General features: G+C 35.8%; 1 protein-coding gene across 1 annotated transcript in view; it reads left to right on the plus strand.

Moving 5' to 3' along the window:
• Positions 1 to 23539, plus strand: part of LOC106877988 (multiple epidermal growth factor-like domains protein 8) — a 575983-nt gene that overhangs the window by 297120 nt on the left and 255324 nt on the right. The window contains exons 15-18 of the mRNA XM_052968134.1: positions 1496 to 1761; positions 3512 to 3662; positions 4178 to 4361; positions 22121 to 22287. Coding sequence (XP_052824094.1) covers positions 1496 to 1761; positions 3512 to 3662; positions 4178 to 4361; positions 22121 to 22287 — 768 coding nt within the window. The remainder of the gene's footprint in view (positions 1 to 1495; positions 1762 to 3511; positions 3663 to 4177; positions 4362 to 22120; positions 22288 to 23539) is intronic.

Below are 23539 nucleotides of genomic sequence, written 5' to 3' on the forward strand. Positions count from 1 at the left end.
TTTATAAGCCGCCCTCTTTCCCTGTTTCTGGTGAGGATGTAGTCGATTTGGCTAGAGTGTCTGCCAGATCGGTAGGTGACTAGGTGACAGGCAGGTTTCCTGAAGTTGGTATTGCAAACCATAAGATTGGTTGCATCACAGAACTCCAGCAGTCTGGTTCCCTCCTCGTTGGGGGAACCGAAGCCATAGCCTCCATGTATGCCATGGAAGCCTCCAACACGACGTCCGACATGACCATTGAAGTCACCAGCCACAAAGAGAAGGTCCATGTCACTTGTCGACGAGGTAGATAGCAAGAGGGTTTCATAGAATTGGTCTTTCAGCCCATCCGGTAGCCCCGGTTGAGGGGCATAGGGTGAGATGACAGTAGCTAGCCTATGATGAAGCACTAGTTTAATCTTAAGTACTCTGTCACATACTCTAACTACCTCGATTACCTTATCAACGCATTTCTCTGCTAGAAGTATTCCTACGCTCCCGACCCCGTCAGTGTTCTCTGCCCAGAAAATCTTGTACCTGTGTTAAAATCTTGTACCTGTGTTAAAATCTTTTACATAAATATTTTTTAAATTCCACCCCCCAAATTTTCTTTCCAAGAACCTGAAAAAGAATACACAACTACTGTCCCATAGTCACTATTAATTTGTGTAATTTGAAGATGATTATAAACTCAGTTTCAAAGATATGACACTACAAATATGGCTAGTTTTCAGGCAAGATTTCAACTAATTTGCTGACTATTCAAATTGTCATATTTCCTAAAATATTTACCCAAATTTCACAAATGAGGTATCAAAATATTTCTTTTTGGATGCTCTTGAAGAAAAATTACATTTAAATATTCTCAAAAATTTATGATGATACCTACTTTAATTAGATTTGCTAATGGAATCTGTAAGATTGTATGTATTTTTTTGTGTGTATATGTTTATGTCTTGGTGCTGCATAATTGTTATGAACAAACAACACCTTCATACATGCAATGTTTTTTGTTTCCAATCTTTCATTAAAACATGTAGCCAGTGTGAAATATTTTTCTTGCTTGAAAAAAAGAGAGGGTTGCTGACAGGAAGGGCATATTGCTGTAGAAAATTTGCCTCAATGAATTCCATTTGACCCTTGTAGGCCTGAAATAGTGGACATTAAAATGAAGACTACTATGATACTGTAGCTGTCTGTCTGTCTATCTGTCCATCCATCCATTTGTTCACTTTTATTTTACTGTCCATCAGTTTCTCTCCAGTATCTGCTGTTCATTAACAATTGTATCTGAAACTATTTTCAAACACTTGGGAATATTACACTGCTTGAAATCAATCAGGTGAGTGTTGGGTATAAGAAATGCATATGTCCATAGATAATCTGCCTCAATGGATTCCATTTAACCCATGCAAGCATGGAACATTGGGCCTTACAATACTGCTGCTATTAATAGATAATAAATATGATATATTTTAAAAATATATGTTTTATATTTTTATATTCTACTTCTCAGTGTGTTTGCCCCAATGGATCATGTTGTTATGAAGAAAAATTATCAGTGAAATACATGTTTAATCCTGCAAGCCGTGATGAAGAAATTTATCCACCTCATCTTGCTCGAATGGGTCACAGTCTGATCAGTTGTGGAGATGATGTTCTTTATCTTTATGGAGGGCGTTCTCTTAAATATGGTCTTATCAATGAAATGTGGATGTTCAATCGTAGCAGCCAAGAATGGTCTAAAGTCATTGCTAGCACTGATGAAGAACCAGCAGGAAGGTTAGTTGCTTCTTTTGACTCATTTTATAAGAAGATAATAATGATGATGAGGATGAGGATGACTCCTTCCCTCCTCCTGTTGATTTTGACATGTGAGTGGTTAAAGGAAAGGATTTTTAAAAAGTGCATCTATTTGTGACTGATGCATGAATGTAAGGTGAGTCCAAGTATGGATTTTATTAAGAAGTCACAGTAGGGACAATGATGATTTTGCCTGGGAGACAAATGTGTCAGTTGATTACCGGATAAAGTTCTTAATAATATTAATAATGATAATCCTTCCTCCTATAGACACAAGGCCTGGAATTTGTGGAGAGGGGGATAGTCAATTACATCAACCCCAGTACTTGACTGGTTCTTATTTTATTGACCCCAAAAGAATGAAAGGCAAAGGCGACCTTGGTGGAATTTGAACTCAAAGCATAGCAGCAGATGAAATACTGCTAAGCATTTTGCCCAGTGTGCTCATGATTCTGCTAGCTTGCCACCTTAATAATAATGATGATGATGATGATGATGATGATGATGATAATAATGGTTTCAAATTTTGCCACAAGGGCAGCAATTTTGGGGGAGGGATGATTCGATTACATTGACCCCAGTACTCAAGTGGTACTTATTTTATTTACCCCAAAAGGATGAAAGGCAAAGTCAACCTTGCCGAAATTTGAACTCGGAATGTAAAGACAGACGAAATGCTGCTAAGCATTTTGCCTGGCGTACTAGCGATTCTGCCAGCTCACTGCCCTAATACTACTACTACTACTACTACTACTACTACTACTACTACTACTACTACTACTACTACTACTACTACTACTAATAATAATAATAATAATAATAATAATATATTTTTTAATATTTTCTGGATAATATATAGTTTATAACTAGTCAATTCTTAGTTTTGTTTATTATCCATTGTATTACCTGCATTTCAATTTTATTATATTGATCATGGAATGATGAAAGGCGTCTTCACTTTTGAAACATTTTATTTTGTAATTTACCACAGATGCAGAGGTGGTGGTAGCTACCTCTGCATCAAGAACAACAAGAACCACCACCATCATCATCATCATCATCTGTTGATATTGGAAGAGTACAATTTATTTCTGCTAACATTTCTACAACAGCCTAGAACTCTTCTACATCTTGTTAAGATCACTATTCCATCTCCCTTCCCTCAGTCCAGACATGAATATAATACTATTAAAAATCTCATTCATCTGAAATATGTTGGAATGCACACCAACTGTGTTAATTTCAGAAGAATTCCAACTGTCACACTCTGAGTGTGGCCACCTTACTTACCTCATCAGGTTATTTCTAACATGGAAAAGCAATACCACAGCAATCTGAGCCTAAGTATGCTTCTTGCCTACTGGGCTCTCAATGAAGATATGTCTGAGACAAAGTGCAGTAGAAAATTCAAATCAGACTACTTTTTAAACTACAAGTATGTCTTTTCAAATTGTATTTTAATAAATGTGTAATTATATGTGTTTTAAAAAAATTTAGTTGCATACCATACAAAACTGATATGAGAAAGAACTGTTACAAACTTTTTTTCAGATTCAGCACAAAAATTACTATATGAATTAGAATATTTTCCTTCTTGGAAGACTGTTTTTTAACTGTGTAATTAAATATTTAAGCAGTTTTCTTCAAAATATTTTTTCTTAAAATAACTAATGTAAAAAGAATACTTTTAACTTAGGTTTTTTTTTTTTTTTTTATCATTCTGTTGTAGGTATTACCATGCTGCTGTTTGTGTGCCCATCATTAAGACAATTTTTATTTATGGCGGTATTGTTGAAACTGGTAGAAAAGTTCAGAAATATAAAGTGACCAATGAATTTTGGAAGTTTGCAGTAGAATCCAGGAAGTGGAAGAAAGAACAAGTAGAATATCTGTTATATTCATTAAAATGTTGTATTAAAGCATAAATGATTAACTTTAGTTTATAACTGAATTAGTCATTTACTAATTTTGTATAATTTTCTCATAATTGCTATTTTTCTGTAATGATTAGAGCAATTACTTTAATCCTTTCTGTAAAAAAATATATGAAACTTTCCTTAGTCATTTCTTACCAAAGTGTGCGGAATCATTTGTGTTTACTAAGTTATATGTAAATCTAAACATTGTCTTAAATTGTGTTACTACTACATTAATGACACACAATTTCATAATTTAAACACTTGTATGTAGCCCAACATTTATTCAGCATAGATTTTGTTTTTTGAGAAAATGGGAAAAAACTGAATTTAAATTTGTGGCCTATGCTTAAACTAAGCTCATTTAATGTTTGTGCTAAATTTTCTGGAAAACGAAAATTTTCCTGATAATGTTATTTCTTGCACATGTGTACAAACATGCACACAAATGCACTGTCATTTTTTGTTTGTTTTAACAGAGTGATTCTTGGTTGCCTGCTGTTGCTGGTCACACATTAACATATGTGCTTGATACAAAATTGGTGGTCATTGGTGGATTTTCAACAGAGAATTATTTTCTTGATAAAGTCCTCATTTACAATTCCGCACAAGCTCAGTGGGATATATACCATCGCAAGAATCTAAGTGGTGTTATTCCTCTTGGTAAGTAGAAGTCACTTCATTATCATTATGTGTATGCAACAAATTGAAAGATATAAGATCTTGTTATTTTCAATTTGTTACATCCAAATGAAAACAGTTCCATTGATCCTTATGCTTTAATTATTCTTCTGTAAAGAATCCACAATTCAGGAGCTTACAAGCTTAGGTATTAAAATTTTGATCACTGGTATGGTATTGCTTTTCAAGATATTTTATGAACAGAAGAGATAAGCCTATTGGTTCCATTTTAAGTGTGATATAAAGTAATGAATTTAGTGTTAGCGCACATCCTGCTTTTCTTTGTAAAAACATTTTCCTTTTGTAGGCTGCATAATAGAATTGAAGAAGAGAATAAACTGAGTATCTTGTCATTGCTGGGCAATTTTCACAATAGAATGCCTTGGTGAACTTTCAGAACAGCATGCCCACATAAGTTGGATTTTCTCAGTTTTGATGGAGATTTTTCAAATTTATTTTTCACTACACCTCCCCCTTCAGAACCGATTTTGTCCAATTTCTTTTTTTCACTACACACTTAAAAACAATGGGAGATGCCTTTTTGATGAAATACAAAAGGATTTTCAAAAATTTATGATTTTTTCCAAATCCCCTCCACTGCTCAACACTGATTTTGGCCAATTTTTTTTACACTATGCACTTAAAAACAATGGGAGAAGCTTTGTTAGTTAAAAAAAAAAATGGGTGAGGGTGGGGGATGAGCAATCATCATTACAATCTCTACTTCCTTTATTTTCAAACAGAAAATGAAATGTAATTTAAAAGCAATAGCAAAATTTTTTAATAATTTTTTCATTAATCCACCTCCTAAAATTTCAGCTTATTTTCAAAAATTTATTTTTAATATGCGATTTGTTTGAGTTCATAATTTCACAATAATTTTCAGGTGGAAAGATGTGTGATTTTGTTTCTAACACATCCCACGACCATGTGTTACCTTACTTGTTTCTTTGTTATTCCAAGATGTATTGTTATTTTTCAATATTTTTCTCCTCATAAATGCATTTTATGGAATAATGATGTGGAAGTAAATGTTTTGTTTAGCTCAAGGGTGGTTCATTGCTGGATTTTAAGTAACAGCAGGAAGAAGTGACAGTGAAACTCAGCAAGCTGCTCAACTGTGCCAATAAAATAATGCTGAAAATATGAGACAAGGGTAAAATCCCTATAGACCCCATACAGTGGAGTCAAGCACAGTTTGAACATACAAAAATACACTTTTTGTGTCATCATTTTCTTGTCAAAATAAACATTTTCCAAGGAAAATTATGTCATTTGAAAGTTCTGGATGTGAACTCTCTTCTCATATGGTTTTATTTAAAATCTGACAGTTACATATCGTGTCAGGGGTTCTCAAACACCCTGGTATTTCCATACATTTATGAAGTTTGTCCCGTTTTTTTTTTGTTTTTTTTATTGCAGAAATCATTCCTAGTTCAATGCACTCAAGTGTCATAACTTCAGTTGAGTTTAAAATCATACTGTCATGAAGAGGAAAATTTTTAATTTTATTTTGATATAAAATTGTTGGGAGTAGGTCGGATAATTATTACGAAATATAAAACTTAAAATTTCATTGTTAATGTTTACTAAGAATATAACGTATTTTCTTCAAGATTTTTGTATGATACAAAAAATTTTTTTTCGGAAATTTAATGTTGTTATTGCTAAGTCCAGCCATGGTATGGAGAAAAGTGCAAAGTAAGTAAAGAGAGTGGTACACTGACCCTTCTTAACAAACTGACATATTCATGATCAAATGAGAGATCAAATGAAACACAAATCTAAAGCTTCAAATCTTATGTTTGAGTCAGAATTTCAAGAAATGTACAAAAAATGCACTAAATTGAGTTTAATAAGTCATTTCGAGCCCAAACTTACCATGAAATGGTTATATTGATGACATTGATTATTTATTCTGTTTATGAATTTGTGTTGCAAGATTCCTGATTCCTGTTGTTTATTCCCCCTTGTTGTTTCAACGACATGTGGCGAACCACTAGGCAAACCTAGTGGATATTCTTATACATTTGTTTTACTTTGAAAGATACTTATCAAATTCCACCAATAAAAATTATATTGTGCAATGCATATAATTTTGTATACTATTAAAGTCAGATGTGATGGGGGTTTTTTTTTTTCTGATTCTGAATACAGTTGGGATAATTTGTGTCAGTGTTTACATATGATTTTTAGTTTTTTTTTCTCTCTCTCTCTACTAAAGAATTTGCTGTAAGTTACAGATGTTGCTAATACCTTTAATTTATGTTTTTAAGCTTAAAGCAAAGAATTACCATAAAAACTGATGTAATTTGCGCACCTGTGTAATTTACGCAGGTGATTTTCAGGATAAAAATTGTTAAGAAAAGCTACTACTCATATAAAATTTACACCGAAAAGTTTTCAGAATTGCTGATGTGGCCAGGGGGAAAGGGTTTTCAATTTAGTTGTATTTAGCACAATTTCACTGACTTATGATTAAATTTTATTAAATTTTCATTAAATAAAAATAGTTTCTGTTTAACAAGCACCACATTGAAAGCTATTAAACTACGAAGTGTTTGTGTTGTTTATAATAAACTTTATTTTACATTTCTTGCCCACAAGAGATTATATCCGATCTTTAGCATATTTCTGTATGTCTTCTCAAATCATGATCACAGGAAAAGTTGTTGATAATTCTTATCAACAAAAACAAAGCTGATAAATATGCACAAGTGTTGCAAATTAAGTTTAATTACCAATAAACATCAGCTTGGATGACTCTTTACTCAACCGACAGAGGAAGGTGACTAATCAGACTGATTATGTAAACAGAATTCTGATTGGTCAAAAGTGTCTTCTTGTCTTGAGCTCTGATTTTCCACCTATTCTTGTTGGAATAGCATAGAGACCAAACTGATAGTTTGGTAACCTGCTAAAATAAACATTAAATATTGAAAGGGGAAATAAACAGCTTTGCAAGTTTAACTCAGTGTTTATTGAACAAGAGAGGTACGAAATTTAAGAAGCAACTTGTTAGAATACACACATCTGTGAGGAGATACAAACAAGAATAGTAAAAATCTACTATACCAAAAGAACTGGTAATACATACATTACAAGTGTTCTATGAAGAGAACATAAGATTGTTGCATAATCCAACATGAAAGTGAAATGGCATTAAACATTGTAAAAGGTAAATGAAGGTTTCTGTAGGAATGCTAAGTCATATTCACTTAGTGAGTTTACATGCGCAAAGATGAATTATGATGTTGTCAGCAGTGATGAATTTCATTGTCCTAACACAGAGGAAGCAAGCAATAGCTTCCTGGAGGCAAAAGCAAGCTAGACTCAAGTGGAGAAAAACTTATCTATTTAAGGAAATTGGTGGGCTCCATTGCAATAGGTAGAAACTCCAAGCAATGTAAAATATGGCCTGGACTGTGATTACCAGCATGAACATCAAACTTCAAAAGAATTTAATGGTTTTAGATACAGAAAAAGTAAGCATTATACCATCCAGCAAAAATAAATGTCAACTTCGTTATATTTTTTCTGTAAAAATCTATTTTGACATTAAATGAGCCAACTTCCAGTACGAATATTTACATTTGTACGTCAGTTTTCAACAAAAAAATTTATAAAAAATTCTGGAAATGATCTACTCATGTAATTTATGCACTCACTAAAGTTTATTTTGTTTCTTTTACAAAAAAAGTGTGTAAATTAATGCGTTTTTACGGTAGTTTTCACATCTTATTTGCTTTTTAATCTCAGCCCACAGGTAATTCTAAGAAAAGTATCTGGTGGTTGTGGTATGTGCTAGAAGCAATAGCTAAATCTCCCTTAAATCATACATCTTTTTGCTTGAAAATATTGTCACATTTTTTTTTTCTCTAAGGAGGCTTCTTCCATGATTTTTAAGTGCATAGTGCAAACAAAATTGGCCAAAATCAGTCTGGAGTGGGTTGGTAGTGGAAACAAATCATAAATTTTCTGTAATTTTTTTCCTTAAAAACCTTATTCCCATTATTTCCAAGATTATTGATGCAAAAAAAGAATTGAAAAAGTCCCTATCAAATTTGAGAAAATCCAACTTATGTGGGTGTCCTGATCCCAAACTCCACCATTTATGGCCATTTTTAATAGTCCATTAAAATTTTATTGAACTGTTCTCATTTTCCAAAATCTCAGGATTTATTTAGTTCTATACCAACTAGAAATGTGCTAAAACTCAAGTCCTTGTGACTTGTAGTTTGGGATTTAACTTGGTTTGAAAACACTGTGAAATTGACTATTTGTTGCATGTAACAAAATACATAAATATTTTTAAAAACTGCCAAAAATAAGTTTTCTTTCTAAGAACCTGAAAGAAAATAGGCAACTGATGGTCACTATTAATTTGTGTAATTTGAAAATGATTATCACCTCAATTTCAAAGATATGACATCACAAATATGGTTAATTATTTCTTTTGTTAAGAACATTTTTTTTCCTTTCTGCACACAGTACAAAAATCAAAAATTTTGTTAAGAAAATTTTTTCCTGTACACACGTTTATTATTCCAACAACACTTTTGTTGGTTCTTTGGTGCTTTTCTCTGTGAGAGTTTTGTACATTCCCATACTTTTTTCCTTTTTCCTTTCTTTCCTCTGTAAAAGATGAGTCTTCCCAGCTTGCCCGCATACTCTGGTGATGTCACACTTTGGTTTGCTCAATTGGATGCATATTTTTCCGCCCATGATGTGCCTCACCAACAGCAACTGAACCTTTTGTACTGTGGAATACCTTCACCTCTTGCACGCTCAGTGAAAGATCTCATCATTGACCCACATCCAGACGCGACTTACGCGTCCATCAAATCCAAGGTTCTCTATTGGAACACACAATCCTTGGAGAATAAATTCCAGACACTGATGCAGGATGAACACCTGGGAGATAGGGCACCATCTGAGTTTCTTTGTCGGCTGCAAGAACTCAGCGACACTCCACTTGAGGACAATCTTCTGCTAAGAAAGTTGTTTTTCTCTTGTCTACCGCCAAATGTGTGGAAGCGCAATGGCCCAGTGGTTAGGGCAGCGGACTCGCGGTCATAGGATCGCAGTTTCGATTCCCAGACCAGGTGTTGTGAGTGTTTATTGAGTGAAAACACCTAAAAGCTCCACGAGGCTCCGGTAGGGGATGGTGGCGAACCCTGCTGTACTCTTTCACCACAACTTTCTCTCACTCTTACTTCCTGTTTCTGTTGTGCCTGTAATTCAAAGAGTCAGCCTTGTCACACTGTGTCACGCTGAATATCCCGAGAACTATGTTAAGGGTACACATGTCTGTGGAGTGCTCAGCCACTTGCACGTTAATTTCACGAGCAGGCTGTTCAACTAGAACCCTCAATGTCGTAAGAGACGGAGTGCCAACAACAACAACTGCCAAATGTCCAATTGATACTCGCCACAATGGTTGACTTCAATTCACTCGATCAGATAGCCACCACTCGATCAGATAACCACCACTCGATCAGATAGCCACCACTCGATCAGATAGCCACCACTCGATCAGATAGCCACAAGATCATAGAGTTTACTGTGCAGCCTGCACCTTACCATACTTGTTTCAACCCCGTAGTAGCTTCCTCTACTACTATAGAGTCTCCTGCCTCATCACATGACGACATTTTGGAGAGAGTCAATGCATTAACACGTCGCATGGACACACTGTGGCGAGAATATGCCAGCTCTCGTCGTCCTCTCAGCAGAAGCCATTCTAAGCCACGGTCATCTAGTTCTACTCCAATGGTTTCCAATCTCTGCTGGTACCATGCCAGATTTAAGGACAAAGCCTGTTGATGCATCCAGCCCTGTTCATTCAAGCTGTTGGGAAACTAGTTGTGGAAGATTTGGGCACATCAACAACTTCCTGCAATTTTTCATCTCATCATATATTCTTTGTTAAGGATCTAACAAATCATTCATGGTTGACACTGGATTCAGCTGTTCTATTTGGCCTTTGCGTCTTACTTCAGACAAACCGAAGCAATTTGCCATTAACCTGCACATGGTGAATCTATCCTCGATAAAAACTTATGGTCAGGTCTCATTAAACCTAAATCTCAACCTTTGAAGGGATTTTAGGTGGCTTTTTGTTATAGCAGATCTACCATACCCCATTTGGGCCGTGGACTTCTTAAACCACTTTCATTTGTTAGTAGATGTCAGGCGACAGAGACTCTTGGACGATTCTACGTCTTTGTTTACGCCTGCTCAGGTTACTACTAATGCTGTTTTCAGCCCATCAATTTTTGTTGCCACTGCTGGAGATAAGTTCCACTCTCTTTTGGCTTCTTTCCCAGAGCTGGTAGATCCGACTTTCAAATCAAAGTCAAAGTCACACACTCGACTCGCCATTATATCACTACTTCTGGACCACCCATTTTTCACATCCACAGTGACTCGCCCCTGATCAGCTCAAAAAGGCTCGATCTGAGTTTGAGTATATGCTTCAACTCAGCCTTATTTGCCCCTCCACCAGCCCTTGGGCATCTCCTCTTCATTTCGCATGGAAAGAGGATTCAGATTTTCGTCTGGTGGGTGACTACAGACGTTTGAATGCGGTCACTGTTCCCGATCACTATCCGATAAGGAATCTCTAGGATTTTTCTTCAAACTTGCATGGTTGTACTATTTTTTTCAAGGTTAACTTCATCTAGGTTTATCATCAAATTCCAATGAACAATGATGACATTCCAAAAACTACCGTTACCACCCCTTTTGGAAGTTTCGAGTTCCTGTTTATGAGCTTCGGTTTGCGGAATGCAATGATCACATTCCAGAGGTTTATTGACAAAGTTGTCCATGGACTTGACTGTGTGTTCGCTTACGTGGATAATTTGCTCATAGCTAGCAACATGCATGAAAATCACCTCCAACATTTATCTCAACTTTTTCAGCGTCTTCGCACCTACGATGTGCGAATCAATCCTGATAAGTGTGTTTTCGGATAGACTTCTCTGGAATTCCTGTCATTATTTTGACTTTAATGGTGTCCGACCTCTCTCCTCCAAAGTCAATGCAATTCAATATGTCTCTCCTCCCACTTCTTTATGCCAACTCCATCATTTCTTGAGAATCGTCAACTTCTACAGGATTCATACCTAAATGTGCAAACAAGTTACTTCCCTTGACTTAACTATTGAAAGCAAATAAAAAAAAATTCTCCTGTCACTTTATCTGCTGAGTCATTATCTTCTTTCAAGTCAATCAAGAAGGAAATAGCTTCTGTTAAGATGCTTGCACATCTGGTTCCTGATGCTCACCTCTCTTTAACAGTTAATGCATCGGATTCTGTGGTCGGTGCTGTTTTACAACATACCGCTGATGATCAAACTCAACCTTTGGTATTCTTTTCTCATCAATTAAAGCCAGCTGAACGTCGTTACAGTATGATTGATCACAAACTCTTAGTGATCTACCTGTCAGTTCATTATTTTCAACATTAACTTGAGGGCTGAGATTTTGTGATTTGCCTGTCATCCACTTCCATCTGCTGAAAGCATAATCCTTTGTGACACAGCTACTGGTACTCCAAGGCCGTTTGTACCTGCGAACTACCAGCATTCCGTTTTTGATGCCTTGCATTCACTGTCACATCCTGGCATTGCTGCCTTGGTGAAGCTTATCACGGCTCAGTTTTTCTGGCCTAATATGTGCTGGATGATCACCACTTGGGCATGCTCTTGTGTGAAATGCCAGCGTTCTAAAATCCACAGGCACATTCGCGCTCCTCTTGGACAATTGATCTGGTTGAACCATGGCCTGTCAGTCGCAGTTTCTTTTACATATTGACATGCATCGATTGTTTCTCTCGTTGGTGTGAAGCCGTTCCAATAGTGGACATTTCCGCTGAGTCAGCTGCTTGAGTTTTCATTTTTAATTGGATTGCTTGTTTTGGTGTTCCAGCTAAGATGACCACTTACTGTGGATGCCAGTTCGAAGCTGCCTTATTTTGTGAATTATCACGAATCCTAGGTGTCCATCACATTCATACAACCAGCTACCATCCAGCTTCCAATGGGATGGTCGAATGTTTTCACAGGCAACTGAAGGCTGCTCTACGTGCTACTCCTGATCTGCACTCTTGGACAGAATTCCTGCCTATCGTTCTTCTTGGTTGTTGCACTGCCGTTAAGACAGACTTAGGTTTCGCCTCTGCTGAACTCCTTTACAATACCACCTTGGCACTTCCTGGTACAATGTTAGCTCCAGCCAATTCATCACATCCTGATCCAACGTCGTATGTCACCAGACAAAGCTCATATTTCTTGAGCTTTTCACCAAATGTATCTGTTTGACCAATCTGCTCCCTCTCACGTCCCACCGGACATTGACAAGTGGACGCATGTAAAGGACGATTTCGTGTGCTATCGCGCACACCCAATACTTTTAGTTTCGACATCACTGGTCGGGCAGAGACCATGTCAGTCAACAGACTTAAAAAGGCATATTTTGAGGTTTCCACACCCTTTGATGACACTCTGGCCACGCCCACCCCCTTTTGATCCTTTACAACCACCTACAATCCACCTGCACATGCACCTTTGACCACACCATCATCTACACCGCCACCTTCGTTGCCACAACCTAATACTAACGAACCTTATGTCACCAGGACAGGCTGTACTGTGCACTGACCCAAAAAACTTACCAAAACTATTTATCTCTGCCAATCACTTTTGTGTTTCCTGTGACAGACAATTGCTTTCTTGTGTTAATGAACAATTCCAATACACTGTAATTGAACATTTTGTCAAATTTTGTGCATGCCAAGTTATATTTCTTGCAATTATTTTTCTTTTTGACTTGTCACATTTTGTACCATATCTTGTTGTTTGTGATTGGTTACCATCTTTGTTCTTTCCTTGTGCCTGCTTCAGTTATTCTCTATTTTCGCACTGGCATTCTCAGTGGGGAGCCCCTGTAGTGAGGCACAAAGAAGCCAGCACCACTTTGAAACAGTGAGATCTTGCCTGCAACCATTGCCATATGCGAGACAAAAATGAGATCTCGCCTGCAACCATTATTTAAGGAAAAGACAACATTTTCCCTCTCATTCTTCTCATGCTGATGCCGAGCAAGATTTTGAAGCCACACTTCGAGCTCACACCAGACTTTTGTCCTGCTGTGATACCACATGCATTGTCTCCAGAGGTTATTGAACCTCACATGTATGGGAGAGAAGGCTAACTATGCACTGCTGTGAAGATGGTTACTGAAAGCAAATCCCTTGTATGAAGCACCTGTGCATAAACGGTTATTGAATTTACTCTGCCTGAGAACTTCATTCTTTGTATTTCCAGCTCCTTGAATCAACAGAATAATTATAATGGAAGAAGAAGATATCCCAAAAGTATAATAAAAACCTTCCTTCCATTATAGGCTAATTAGGCAAGATTTCAACCATTTCACTGACCATTCATATTGTCATGTTTCTTTTTGGATGCTCTCCAAGAAAATTCATAGTGATGTAATTGATATTTATTGCAAGAACATCAACATATGTAGGCGTAAGAGTGGCTGTGTGGTAAGTAGCTTGCTTACCAACCACATGGTCCCGGGTTCAGTCCCACTGCGTGGCATCTTGGGCAAGTGTCTTCTACTATAGCCTCGGGCCAACCAAAGCCTTGTGAGTGGATATGGTAGACAGAAACTGAAAGAAGCCCGTCATATATATGTATATGTATATATATATATGTATGTGTGTATGTGTTTGTGTGTCTGTGTTTGTCCCCCCAACATCGCTTGACAACTGATGCTGGTGTGTTTATGTCCCTGTCACTTAGTGGTTCGGCAAAAGAGACCGATAGAATAAGTACTAGGCTTCTAAAGAATAAGTCCTGGGGTCGATTTGCTCGACTAAAGGTGGTGCTCCAGCATGGCGACAGTCAAAAGACTGAAACAAGTAAAAGAGTATATAAAAGAACAAAAGACACAGGTATTTTCATTTAGGTGTTTCCAAATGACAAAAAAAAAGAAAGAAAAGGAAAATAGAAAAGTGGTTGAGATACATTGCTTCATGCAGAGAAATTAGAAGGCAATATGGAGTAAATAATGATACTCTTCAAGAAGATGAAAATCAACAACATAGTTGTGGAGAAATGGAAATTGGGTGCCAGTTTTGTGGTGCATTAAACATTTAACCAGAATGTTTTGTTGATGGGAAATTTAACAACTGTTGTCACAAGGGCAAAGTTTGTTACTGTATCAGCTAGATCTCCTTGAATATTTATAGGAGTGAATGAGCAATCCAGAGCATATACATTCTCAAAAATTCAAGGACACTCTTAGATCTCATTTTCCCTTTGCATCCATGGGTGCAGAGATTGTTGAACCATCTACATGTGATTCTTATCATTTCAGAGTGCATGGTCTAATCTATCACCATGTATCTAACATGCACCCAAATGATGGTGAGTGTTGACAGTTTGCATCACTCCATGTAGTTGACTCCAGTGACACAAATTATACAAGAATGAATGATAGATATGATCATGGCTGTCTCAATGAAAGTATTCAAAATGAAATCCTGGCAATTTCATAAGAGAAAACAATGTATTCATAAAAGTGTAAAGAAAACATGAAAGCTGTGATAGAAAATTGCTATTTATTTTGGAGAAACAGAAATTCTTGTAGGAGATGATGCAATTTTCCAACTGTGATAGTTACAAATAAAGATGGAGAGCTATTTTAAATGGATTTCTGAGCATTTCCCCACAATGATAATAGTCCTTTGACTAATTTAAATATACCTAGTCCTAACCTTGATCTAATGACGTAATTTTTTTATTATGACAATGTTTTTCATGGAGCTGAATAACTTGATTATTTAAAAATCAATAATTTGGTAAATCAGTGACCCATTCTTATTGTATAATTTTTTAAAAACATAGCTTTCCTCTACAGTTGTATTAAAAGGATAATTGCTAATATGGAACATCATTTCTCTTTGTCTACACTTCTGCTTCAAACTTGAGCTGTTGTTCTTGTAGACTGGATCTCCATCCACATTAGTGTCTATTTTCTGCTATCATGGGATAGTTTTTTGTACACTCACTATTATTCTTCATTCATTGTGTATTTGGATTTTCATGTCAAGGGTCCATGTCTCATATACCTTAGTGCTATTTGATGACGTACAGACTGTGTTTCAGGATCAGGAATTTCAGCACAAACTGTTTTACCAATATCATTAGAATCAATATTATTTTAAGATGTTAAAATATGAAACTGATATGTTACATCCATTGTTAATTAATAGTCAAAATGTGTTACTGTTATTGATAGCATATTTACCGCAAATGTACAAATGTGGATTTATAAAAAATTTTTATTAAATTAGCACTATAAAATTTCAGTGCATGAATTTCTCATCTAGCACTCATACTGTATTACCACTGCCACTGCTACCACCACCATCACTGTCATCATCATCATTTCTATTTTCAGTGAGTAGTAGGAGCATTTACCATAGCACCCACCGGTACTAGAGAGGTAGTCCCACTTATCATTCACCTGTGGAAGGAGCATAGCAGGTTCCACCATAGCACTAGCACACCATAGCACTAGCACACCATAGCACTAGCACACCATAGCACTAGTGGGGGTGCCATGCACACAATGAATTTAGAGAGTTCTTAATAATCTGTGGTGAGAAAAGGAATGAGAGAGAGAATAATGGCAACAAAAAGGCCAGAAATGGATAGAGGGAAAAAATAAGCCAGAGCATGTATATTTGCTCAGATGACTGAGGAAGGGGAGCAAAAGAAGGAGCAATGTCATCAGAAGGGTCAGAATGGGAGGTAAAATGTAAGGAGTGAGTATGTGATGGAAAAAAGGTAGGAATAGTTAAGAGTGCAGTCAGGAGAGGAGTGAATGGCAATAGTAGAAATGGTCAAAGGTAAGGCTGGGTGGGTGAAAGGAGCAAGAGTATGATGAATAAGCAGGGATATTTGGAGTGAAGTTAGCAGTGTGTGATTGGCAGAGGTGGACAAAGTTAAGGGTGGGCAATGAGATAAAGATAGAGGTAAGTGATGAGTAATACTACAGGTGGCCCAGAGGAGATTGTGTGCTTGCTTGTAGTACAGTATGGTGAAGTTAGAGTGTATTGGGTATGGGAATGAGTGTAAAGCAATATAGTGTCATTGTAAAAAGGATGGTGTTGCCAGTACAGGTGGTGGAGAGATGATAGATGGAGCATCATGAGTGATAAGGAGTTGAACAATAGCTTACTGAGTGGGGGATATGGAGTGGGAAATGCAAGGTAGCAAAAGCTGGGGATGCAAGGCTGCAAAAGTGGCATGGCAGAGTACAAAATATCTCAGCCTCTAGGCAATACCATTGTATCAATGTTTGCTTTGTCATTAGAAGTTGAATCTTCTATGAAATAAAAAATATTATCTTTGGTGGCTTGAAGATTTGCTAAACTTATAAGTTGTTTGTAGTTATCTACTTGATATGCAATTCTATCAAAATAAATAAGGGTGTCTGTAATAAATTCACACTCCATGGTATACATCTTAATTTTATTTTTATGAGTTAAGATAACAGATGAAAGACTAATGACTTGTAGGTATGTGGTATTTCATTCTGCAACCATAATATACTACAAAGTATATTAAATGTTTTTATAAGTCAATACCATGTTCTACTGTGTTAGCAGTGCTTTTTGCATTATTTTGTTAAGGTTATTTCTACAGATATTCTGTAGAAATTATAGCCAGCTCTGATTTTTGCTACAATGATTTTACAGTCAGAAAGAACACCTGCATGTTATGGTCTCCCTAAAATACACAAAATACTTGAAAAATTTCCTCTAATGTGCCCAATTTGCAGTGGATGTAAATGCTGTACAGCCAAGATTTCAGAATGGCTTGGTGGCTTTCTATTTACTGTCGCAAAAGATCAAGTTCCTATATTCAGGATACTTTTGATTTTGTGTCTAAAATCAACAACTTTTTTAAGCACGGAAGCCATGTCAGAAACTGTTTTTTGGTAACGAGGAATGTTTCTTCCTTATATCCCAATATTGACCACAATGAAGGGGTAGAAGCATGCATAAATGCCTTTGAAAAATGATCAACAAAAGTGTTCCATCAAATTTTGTCTGTAGGTTATTGAGACTTGTGTTACGAAGTAACACAATGAAGATTGGACAGAAATTTTACCACCAGATGTGGGGTTGCACCATGGGTACCCCATGGCAGTTAATTTCTCTGTCTTCACAACAAAATTCAAGAAGACAAAATTCAACAAAATACTGAAGACATTCAAATCCCTACATGGATTTGAACCAATACTCTGATTATGGTTCATTGATGATGTCTTTTTTGTCTGGGAAAGGTTACAGGATAGTTTAATGGACTTCTTGCCTTTCTGTGACTGTTATGCTAAAAACTATGGCTTTAACTCCAACATAAAATTTATGTTTTTCAAAAACTAGAATTGAATTTTTAGACACAAAAGTTGTTTTCTGGAAGCAGAATAGTGACAGAGTTATTTTTCAAGCCCACATTATCCCACATTTACCGCCACTCCAATTATCCACATCATATAATTCGGTCAAATTTGAAATTCTAAGTTTTGAGGATTAAACAGATTTGTACTGACATAGAGGATTACTGGAAACATGCAAATGCTTTTTTTACACCATTATGTCAGACGCATTTACAGTGAATCACAATTAAAGGAAATAGCAAATGAGATAGCTAAGATTAGCAAAGAAAGTCAAACCTTCACGCATAATTTTAGCAAACACAATACAATATGTGACAGAATTCCTTTAGCAATTAACTGGTACCGAAATTTTGCTGGCATTTCAAAAGTGTTGCATGAAAGTTACCAGCATGTTGCAGAAAAATATCCTTGTTTGAAACAGATATTTCCTCAGCCACCTATTGTAGCCTTTAGACAGAATAAAAATATAAGAGAATTATTGACCTCTATTTCTGACTCCAAGAAAATGAACATTGGAGTATCTGCACTCTGTACCTTGAAAAGCAGCCACAAGGGATGTAAGCCCTGTTCATTGTGCAACAACATGTGTCAAGTGAATTCCATCAGGAGTCATAACAGAAATGTTATCATTTATACAAAAGGTAGGACATGTAGAGATTCCCACATTGTGTATGTGGCAAAATGCATGAAACACAACTTGATTTATGTTGGTTGTACTGTTGTACAACTAAACAAAAGATTTAATGGGCACAGATTCGACGTCAGGCACAAGAACAGTAGTTCAACAGAACTTGCCGAACATTTTGCTTCAAACAGCTGCAATTTCGAAAAAGACTTAAAAGTGCATATTCTCAAAAAATGTTCTGAATCTGCTACACTTTCAATACTCAAAATACATGAAGAGAAATATGTTTGCAGGTTATTAACATCACACCCTGGAGGAATGAATAAAATGACAGAAGAATTTCATCAAATTTATTCAAAACTGTTTGATTAAATATTCTTCTTTTTTTCCTTTTCTTTTTTTGCTTTGCTTTTTTTTTCTCTTGTTTTTCCTGTCTTTTTCTCTTCGCCAGTTATAAAATTGAAACTTAAAGACTGATGATGTCATTCCATCAACATGTGGATGCTGGTTGGTCTTGTTCATATTTTAGATCTAAATTTCTGTAATTTTGAATTTTTATCACTTTTTATTTTGAATTTGACCAAGACAGGCTTGCTGTCGAAATATCATTCACCCAATAAAATATCTATTGCAATTGCATCGTGCTCTTCATTTTGTCTTTCCCTTTGTGAAGAATTACGTCAATCCTTTTAAAATTTAGTTGTTGTTGTTGTTATTATTATTATTATTATTATCATTATTATTCATTACTGACTATGATTGCTAATATAACATGATAAATGTGATTGTCAGGCTGATGAAAGCTGAAAAAAATTCAACAGAAAAGGTATTTGATATTAAGGGAAATAATATAATAAGGTATCGCAGTAATATTAAAGAAAATGATATGATAATAAGACGGCATTTTGGATGCCTTATTATTATTATTATATAGAGGCTGAAAGGATTGAATGTAAACAAGTAGTTGAGCGGTGATTGTCACATGTCATGCGACAAAATGAACTCAGAAATTAAACTTAACTGGAAACTGAACAACTCTCTGCTTCTTCTTCACCTACAAAGCAATATGTGTGAAAGCAATGTGTTCATTACACATGTAATTTACTGATATAAGGGGACTTCAAGACCCTGCGGTGTTTTGTCCTTGTGTGTTTGATTTGGTGAGAACATATTAAGATTGAATAGCTATGTTATTGTTTGGGTTCTCTCTGTTCTGCATACACCCCATGAATTATTACCTGTTTGGCGGACATCAGCACAAATTAGTTAATAGTTTGTTTGCTGATTCCTATAAGTAAGAGTTCATGTTCTTGTCAGATTCATTAGTTTGAAATGACTTCAACTGAAAACATTATTTACAATTGACGGATTTTTGTCCTCATCTTGTTTGTTGTTAACACAATGTTTCGGCTGATATACCCTCCAGCCTTCATCAGGTGTCTTGGGGAAATTTTGAACCTGGGTTTTCATTCCTAAGGTATTTTTCAAGGTTATTATTATTATTATTCAGGTCACTGCCTGGAATCAAACTTGGAATCCTTGCTCTTAACCACTACGCCATATGCCCGTGGGCAATTATGGAGTGGCTTATAAATCTAATATTCTCCTATTCCTTAATACCAGTTCCCATATGCTGTTCATATCTGCACTTGGTCTGCTTAGGAGGTTGTTGTGTCCTTCCAGTGGTGTTCTCTGTCTATTATTTTAACTTCATCCCACGTTAATCTTAATATATAAAGCTGAAGTTGTGTGTCTGTGTGAAGCCTTTTTAAAAGTGTATAGAAATCCACATTTTCCACTTTTTCGTAAAAAGTTTTACATCAATGGAATTTTCTCGATGTGAACTTTCCAGCGCAGTAATTAAATTTTTTAAATTCTGTTTACTTTGTGTGATTTAAGGGAGATTTGGCTGTTGCTTCTAGCAACTTTTATATTTCTTCCCTTCTACCTGGAACAGCGTTCTTACACACGCGCTCAACATATAATATAGAGAGTAAGAGTAAAAGAGGGAGATAGAGAGAGAGAGAAAGTGATAGATACAAAGTCATAGATTAAACTTTCCTCTCAGTATTCTTTACCTATTTTTCATAACAGACAACCACACATACGTGATCTGTGACAACAACATACACATTGCTATCGTTCTCTATTCATTTCTCCCCCTCTTCCTCTCTCGCTCTCTCAAACGCATGCACATGCAAGTAAACATAATCATTCACAAAAATATAACTCATGTTCGTCAATGTGGCATAACTACAGAGTTGTACCCCCCGACTTTGGAAGGTCAAAACTTTCAGAAAAATTAATATATTTTTATGAAATTTTCTATGCATATATTGTTTATTATGTAGATTCTGAATATACAAAAATTTTCGGTGAAAGTGTTTTGGGAGGGGGTGGGGGACAATTTTCGGAAATACCACTTAAATTCCTCTTAACTTTCACGAAAAGGAATATTTTTTCGTGAAATTTTCTACAAATATACCTTGATGTATGTACATTTCAAGCATGTAGGAATTTTGAAGGAAACAACTGCAGGTTATTTTTGAGAACTGTTCCCCACTCGATGGTGTTACGGAGCAAGTCGTCCATATTTGTTTCATTTTTCTCTAATATGTGCTTATGTGCATCTGTAGATTTCTAATGAAGTAATAGGCAGTGAAGAGAAGCCGTCATAAGAAAACTTTTAACTACCTCTTCCTCTCTCACTCTCTCAAACACATACATGTGCAAGTACACAATCATTCAGTAAAATATAACTCATGTTCGTCAATGTTTTGTAAATATACAACGATTTTCACTAGGGTGTTGGGGTTAGGGTTTTAGGGTTAGGGTTAGGATTAGTGTTACGGTTACGGTTTTAGGGTCAGGGTTAGTGTTTTAGGTTTATGGTTAGTGTTAGGATTAGGATTAGGGTTGGGTAATCATGCGGGTGTTAATCTGAAAAATTACAGATATGTGAAAAGTACCGACCCTGCCATCTATTATAACTTTTGTTCTTCTGTTTAATATATACATAGATTATGTATCCAAAGAAGAGAGTTTGCTGTGGAAAGACAGCAACCGGTTTAAAATGACAGCAACAGACTGCAGCAATTCACCACATTCCAGAAGCCACTTTGAACATAATGCAAAATGGTGCATCAACATCTTCTGCCCAATCTGATAGAATTCTGGCAAAACTGTGTAGCAACAGATCGCCAGCAATTGCTTCATCACAAATTGCCATCCTAGCTCCTGCTAAAAGGGATTACCCTGCTATGTATAATCAGGGCAGCGCAAAAAGTTGTTTTGCACAAGCATTTCTATAGCCAATTAGACGGATGAAATTTACGTACACTTAATAATTTTACGCAAAACAGCCTTCAGATTTTCCCTATTAATTTCATCGTATTTTGAATTATGAACATATTTACATCATAAGGGTTTTTTCATTGTAAGGCTTTATTTTTTAGTTGATTTTCACCTAGCAAGACTTATCGTAGATGGCGTAATAAGTCACACCCAGACAAGGTCAGGTTATACTGTTAGTATTGTAATAAATTTATTACAAAATATTACAGTAAATTCTAAATGTATTTTTATTTGTTTTTTAATTTTATCAATTTCTTATTTTTTCTGAACATCTTAGGCATTTATGGACACAGTGCAGTATATCACCTTGCTGTTGCTACAATTTACATTTATGGAGGAATGCTATTTACAAAATATTACAAGTTTCATCCTTCAAAAGAATTATATACATTTGACGTTGACAAATTGCAATGGAACATTCTGCAGGCATCAGATGAGAGAATGGTAAATATTTTTCATTTGAAAGAAATGTCTTTCTTTTTCTTTTCAGTTTTGGAAGAGAACATGTTTCTTTTCATTTTCCATTTGTTTTTCCAAGCTTGCATTTATTTCAATGATTTGCAAATTTGGAAAGTTATATGTTGGTATTTCATTTAATTGTGAAGTAGTGAAAATATCTAATAATTACAAATTCAGTATGCTTCATTGATTATACACACACATACTAGTTATACATATATGTATTTGTGTACACACATCTATAAATGCTTACACATTTACATGTATAAAAAAAATAGCAACACATGCACAGAAACACATTTGTAAAAATATATTTTCATATATGCACACAATAGTTATTAGCAATGAAAGTAATTAATACTGAATAACAATCTTTATATATCCTTCTTAATGAGGCTATGCTTTAACAATACCATAGTACTCTGGAAAAGATTACTTAATCTCTCAAGGTACTGCCATTGCCATAAATTGTTAAAGGAACAACTAATATCTGAAGCTGCTTATGTGCAGATTTGTAATTACATACTTCCTGTTGGTTAAGTAGAATATAAAAATTGCTGTTTGGTACTGATACTGCTTCCATCACTAATAATTTTTTTTTCCAGCTTGCTAACTGTTTGTGACACCAGTAACTCAGTGTCTTATTAGGCTCTTTTTTTCTATATATCAGTATGGATGAAGTTTGGCTAGCATGCAGCGATTGCAGATACCTGCTGCTAGTAACATGCAAACATATAGAAATCATGTGATCTAGCAATTCCACTGATGGTGCTGGAAATTTTTTGTCTGCTACTAAAATTTATGTGCTTTTTAGCACTAAATATCTACATGACATGCTTTCTTAAGAGGAATACCACAGTATTATGGCATCTTGAACTATATCCATGTTAAGTAGGCTATAAAGAATGCTCTGTCTGTCTGTCTCCCCCCCTCTCTCTCTCTCTCTCTCTATATATATATATATATATATATAGTTAAGTTAATATGTTAAATTTTTCTTTGCTCGTTTGCCTGATTTCTGTTGGTCTGTTTTGATTTTTCAGTGAGTTTGGTGACTTGTTTGAGTATTTTAACTCTTATTTCATTGGGCCTCACCGAGACAATGACTTCTGACTGAGACCTTTGGAAATATGCTGTGCGTGAGAAGACCCGGCAAGCCAAGTGAGACCTAAGTCCAAGGCCTCTGCCAGGGGTGTAGCCAGCCCACTTATGCGTACCTTCCTTCATTGGACACTAA

This window comes from Octopus bimaculoides, chromosome 1, assembly GCF_001194135.2.
Source record: "Octopus bimaculoides isolate UCB-OBI-ISO-001 chromosome 1, ASM119413v2, whole genome shotgun sequence".
In the NCBI taxonomy this organism is placed as follows: Eukaryota; Metazoa; Mollusca; class Cephalopoda; order Octopoda; family Octopodidae; genus Octopus; species Octopus bimaculoides.